General features: G+C 35.6%; 1 protein-coding gene across 2 annotated transcripts in view; it reads left to right on the forward strand.

Moving 5' to 3' along the window:
- Window positions 1-5,445, forward strand: part of LOC134316305 (cadherin-22) — a 152,339-nt gene extending 146,894 nt beyond the window's left edge. For both annotated transcript variants that reach the window (XM_062996651.1, XM_062996650.1), the window contains one exon: window positions 4,932-5,445. In XM_062996651.1, the coding sequence (XP_062852721.1) occupies window positions 4,932-5,425 (494 nt within the window). In that variant the 3' untranslated portion in view covers window positions 5,426-5,445. The remainder of the gene's footprint in view (window positions 1-4,931) is intronic.
- Window positions 5,446-6,000: the final 555 nt, after the last annotated feature.

Below are 6,000 nucleotides of genomic sequence, written 5' to 3' on the forward strand. Positions count from 1 at the left end.
TTATATAAATAAATGAATGAATGAATGAATTAATACCTTACCACTGATTTGTGTATGAAGAATATTAAATGTATTGTTTGGAAACACATTTGTCACTTTCTCTTGTGTTCCAACAGCTCATGTGTTGTGTGTCAAAAGTTGCAGTTTAATTGAGCACATGCACATCAGGAGTAAAGGGGGCGCTTTTAAATTACCAACAGAAGACCTAATTAAGATAATTCAGCTGAATGAAAGGCTCATTGATTTATTTAGATGAATGCAGCTTTTGTTTTCTTTCATTATCATTAGTGGATTAAATGATGCATTCCAGTTGTTTTCCTTTTCAATTCTGCCTTAACTTTACATTAATTACAAATATATCTGCACACCACCTTGAGCAAAGTGTTGGAAAGTCTTAATTCTTAGAAATGCTTTTGAATAATGCTCATTTACCCTTATTTGGAAAGATCAGCTTTTATCAAAAGCTTGATTACTCTGAAGCTATAAAAAGGTAAACATTTTAGGCGTGATTACTGCAGCCTTTTGCCCTCTGGTGTTCCATCTCCACTACAGAGAATATAGACTGCTTACTGCTTACCTGATTCACAGCCTCCCCAAGTCCTGAGTCAACTTCATTGCCATCCTGAGGCAACGAGAATCAATTTCAATACATTTGTTCCTGCACTATGGGCCTGGAGTGGCTATGCTTTACACTATCAATGTACCAAGGTTTTGAGCTACACACCTGCACGCCAAATCACGTCTTCTAATTTAGGGCTCCTGACATGTCCTTTTCTAGGGTCTGAGCATTCTCATAACTTGTGATCTCACTGCTTTGGTGTCTTAAAGCTCCATCATGGTGAAATAAGTATAGTATTAATTTCAGTTATAGTATTAATATAAAAAAGAATCTGTGCTTTGTAGTAATATCATTTATTCTCTTGTGCTTTAAAATATCCTCAGTATAAAAGACATACAATACCACCATGATCCCTTGCTTGTCTGAGTCACTATTAGCAGGCTAAGCTTATGACCCTCATAAAGTGCTACACACATACATATTGGATCATTTGCAGTTGGGCTGGGTAATAGTGCATTCAATCTCAGCCAGTACCCTGCAGTAGTAAGCACACTCAATATTTTGATGATCTGTTTTAGTCTATTACTTAGATAAGCTAAGTTATGCTTTTGTATAACAAGTGCTGATTAAATTCCAACAAATGTAAACTCTGCATGAAATTTCACCAGATTTCTCAGGTACATTTTATTTAAACCTAAAGTTTCTTGATTGATGCAGCTTCATGTAAAAACTAGAATTTCTTTAAACCCTTAGGAAGTGCAGCGGTCTTTCACGTTAGCCCATTACTGCTAAGAGCCTGTTTTGAATCTTGGTGGTTCTATAGGCCAACCGGGCATCTATACAGACATAACCAGACCAACCCCAACCTTAATCAGGATAAATTGTTTTCTGAAATGAAATAAAAAAATACATTAATAAAAATAAATGTAAAAAATAAACTGGTGTAAGTAAGCTTTATACTTTTATACTTTATATTGTTATATATTTTATTTACTACTGTTAATTTGAAATAAATACAGGAGCAGCCAAAAGCAAATAATAATAATAATAATAATAAGAAGAAGAATAAGAATAATAATAATAATAATAATAATAATAATAATAATAAATAAATAAAAATACATAATAAAATACATCATTTAGTCATAGGCTTATTCCAACAAAGAGCAAGATGAAGCGCTTCAGACGTTCTTATGTGTCCACTGCCATCAGACTGCATAACGACAGCAAAAAACACAGGCTGTCCTCACACTGACCAGCAGCCTAAACAATACAATATTTCAAAGATCTTCTTCCCCACCTTTTTCTTTCATCTTTTCCTTGCATTTGTGCATTTGACTTTACACTACATACTACACACACATATATATAAATATCTATCTATCTGTCTGTCTGTCTGTCTGTCTGTCTGTCTGTCTGTCTGTCTGTGTGTGTGTGTGTGTGTGTGTGTGTGTGTGTGTGTGTGTGTGTGTGTGTGTGTGTGTGTAGATAGATAGATAGATAGATAGATAGATAGATAGATAGATAGATAGATAGATAGATAGATAGATAGATAGATAGAGTCTTCCTGTATAGTTGTAATTTGTCACAACTGTATTCATTTTTTATTTTACTTATATTTTATTTTACTCTGTTTTATTTTTTATAACCGTATTTACTCGAATTTCCCCCATGGGGATCAAAAAAGGAATCTTATCTTATAATTAATATCAGGCAGAAATTTGTTTAGATGAAAACTAAAGATCTAGCCAAGTTATAGTGGCTTTGTACAGGTGACCAATATTAATTCATTCTTACATTATCCTCAGTAATGGGTGCAAAACATCAACAAATATTTCTCAAGCTAAAAGAACTTGAATCTCTAAGACTTATAACAATTCTTGTAGCGTTGTTCACAATAGGCCAAAATTCACTGAGCCGTGTCCCCCAGATTTGTTTTGTAAGTTCATTCACTATTTACATTTACATGTTTATTAAAATTAATTTCAGCTAAACAAAGGCTACATAATTACAATCAGAATCAGTTATTATTTGACAGTACTTTCTTCCTGTATGTTGAAAGTTGCTTTATGCAGTATGTGCTACAATTACTGACATGAGAAAGGCAAGAAACAATGGACACACAATAAGAGGACACAACAATACAGAACATAATCTATACATAAGTGACCCTAGAATAATAAACTAAGCAAAGCCAAAGCCATGAAAATAAATAAATAAAAAATATTATATAATAAAAATATACACACAAAAGCAGTGGCCTATACATTCTTGTCTGAAATGTAAAAATATTGTATTATTTAATATTTGACTGTGACAAGTGTTTTACTAATTTGAAACTCATGAGACATATGTAGTATTATTTATTCATTTTACTTAATAAGCAGACTTATCTACAGATGCTGGTTTTAAGCCTCAGTTGATTTTACACTTGATCTGAGCTACATTTTTCAAATATGTCACTGCTCAAAAATATCACAAGGAATTTTAAGTGTTTTTGACATATGTCTGATGGACGTTTTGATGTTCTGGCTAACTTTCTATTTACTTATTTCATTTATTTTATTGCATTTTTTCTATTTTTCTTTCAGTCTAGTTGTATTCAATTTTCTAATTGTAACTTCCTCCAGACTTCCACTGCAGACCCTCACCCTTACCAGACCCTCAACAAAGAGAGCTGCAGACTATCATCTGCTCCCTAAAACACACACACAGTCTCTAAATGCTACTTTTCACCTGCCAGAGACAGGGCTTCACATAGAGTAGCATCAAATATACTGTAGAGTCACAGTTGAGATTTGAACTTGATAGCTTGAAATCTCAGAGGTAAGTTAGCGCATTAGACTGCTGAGCCACCCGTGAGCCCAGATTCTACGTATATAATTGTAACTCTTACTATAAAGCTACAAAACAGAAGACATTTGCTTTTTTAAATTGATTTCAGGTAGACCTACACACCAAAAATATCTATTCTATATCCTAATTGATGCTACTTTTATTAGATGAGGAAAATTTCATGTTTGAAATGTTTCATGCCTTACTTGTGATGTCAATTTAGAAAACTGAAAATACTTTACTTTTTAATCTAATAGATAAAATATAGTTAGCAAAACTCTCTTTTTCTGACTAAAATTTGTTTTCTTCAGTTATAACCTACTTAATATATTGTTCAAAAAATAACATATTATAAATAAAAAAATAAAAAAATAGATAAATAAATTATTTTAATTTTAATCAAAATATTTTAGCCCTTATATAATGTTATGCTGCCAATACTTGTATTATCTAGTTAATGTTTTACATATTTATTGTCACTAAATAAATAAATGCCTTTATTATTTAAAAAACAATCACATTTTTTTAATGGTGTGTTAGTGTGTGTTGTGCTGGTATGAGTGGATAAGACACAGCAATGCTGCTGGAGATTTTAAACACCTCACTGTCACTGCTGGACTGAGAATAGTCCACCAACCAAAAAATATCCAGCCAACAGCGCCCCGTGGACAGCGTCCTCTGACCACTGATGAAGGTCTAGGTAGGAGTGTCTAATAGAGTGGACAGTGAGTGGACACAGTATTTAAAAACTCCAGCAGTGCTGCTGTGTCTTATCCACTCATACCAGAACAACACACACTAACACACCACCACCATGTCATTGTCACTGCAGTGCTGAGAATGATCCACCACCTAAATAATACCTGCTCTGTAGTGGTCCTGTGGGGGTCCTGACCATTGAAGAACAGGGTGAAAGCAGGTTAAAAATATATGTAGAGAAACAGATGGACTACAGTTAGTAATTGTAGAACTACAAAGTGCTTCTATATGGTAAGTGGAGCTGATAAAATGGACAGTGAGGGTAGAAACAAGGAGGTGGTTTTAATGTTATGGCTGATCAGTGTATACAATTTCTTGATGATAGCTGAGTGATTGTGAGTAGCTGCTATTTAATAGTTACAGGCAAGCAAGAAATTGAAAATTGAGGACTGCAGGGCCTGCAGTAGTTAGCAAATAATCAACTCTGTGGTTGTATCAGTGTGTTGGCTTTATTTTATTACACAGTATTTTTTTTATAACTGCATGCCTGCTGTACTTTATTTCATAATTATACATGGTTGAATAATGTATTGAAGACAAAGTACTTACCAATTTCATTTCTCATTGGTATTTTAATTATATGTACTACATGTACATTGTTAGATGGCAGAAAGTCCTTAATTTTACTAATATATTCAAAAGGCTTTACAAGGATATATGATCATGTATATTATTTAAGCTAGTGTGTGAAATACAGTCTCATTTGCACTAATTCAATTTGGTTAACCGACACTAATAAGTATGTCTGTATTTATCCTGTCTCCCTCTTTCTCAATAGTCCTTGTGTTGCTGATTGTGACCTTGAAGCACCACAGAAAGGGTCGGCGAATGTGCGAGGACGAGGAAGACATGCGCGACAACGTCATCAAATACAACGACGAGGGCGGAGGTGAACAGGATACCCAGGCCTACGACATGACCGCCCTGCGCAACCTCTACGACTTTCCCGAAGCCAAGAGCTCCGAGTCGCTGCCCCAGCGCGTACAAAACCATGTGAACCCAGACAGAGAGGTGGCTGATTTTTCTCTGTTTAAAGGCTATATCCGAAAGAAAGTGGAGCAGGCGGACGCGGATCCGTCGGTACCACCGTACGACTCGTTCCAGACATACGCGCTGGAGGGCAGCGGCTCACCGGCACTCTCGCTCAGCTCCATACACACTTTGTCCACCAGCTCGGAGCAGGACTTTTCCTACCTCAGGGACTGGGGCCCACGCTTCAGGCAGCTGGCAGGATACTACGCCCCAGCACAGCCTGACGAAGAGGGTTCCTAGCATTCCTCACCGTCTGGTTCCCAAAGTGACAAGCTAATGACTTGTTGTTCCACAAGTACTGGAGCTGCCCCCCCTTTTTTACTAACCACTCTGCTCCACCAGAGCCCAACTGAGATGGTTAGTAGATTAAATTGTGCAACAAACATCATGGTGTCACTCTTAAAAACTGTGGCTAATTCTGCTTTGGAGACTGAGGTGTCTGACAGGTCTTCAATAAGCTGGTATCAAGAGTGTGACATGAGAGTCGTATGGCGTATGCAAAGTGCTGAACAGTCATTGTTCCCTTTTATTATTATTAATTATTATTATTTTCTTTCTTTTGTGGGTGTTTTTTCTTTCTTCTTTCATCCAAGCAAAAAGCAAGTGACTCAGTGATGACAAACAGGACAACGTGCAGCAAACGGAAGTCTTGCCATGCTGAGGCAAATCAGTATTTATTTAAAAGAAAGATATTTATGTATTTATTACTTTTTTTAATTTATTTATTGATCCATTCTGGTATTATCATGGTACCATGTAGTACAGAACATAGAAATATAGACACATACTGAATGAATGGACCTAACTGTGCATCC

The sequence above is a fragment of the Trichomycterus rosablanca genome, chromosome 6, assembly GCF_030014385.1.
Source record: "Trichomycterus rosablanca isolate fTriRos1 chromosome 6, fTriRos1.hap1, whole genome shotgun sequence".
Lineage (NCBI taxonomy): Eukaryota > Metazoa > Chordata > Actinopteri > Siluriformes > Trichomycteridae > Trichomycterus > Trichomycterus rosablanca.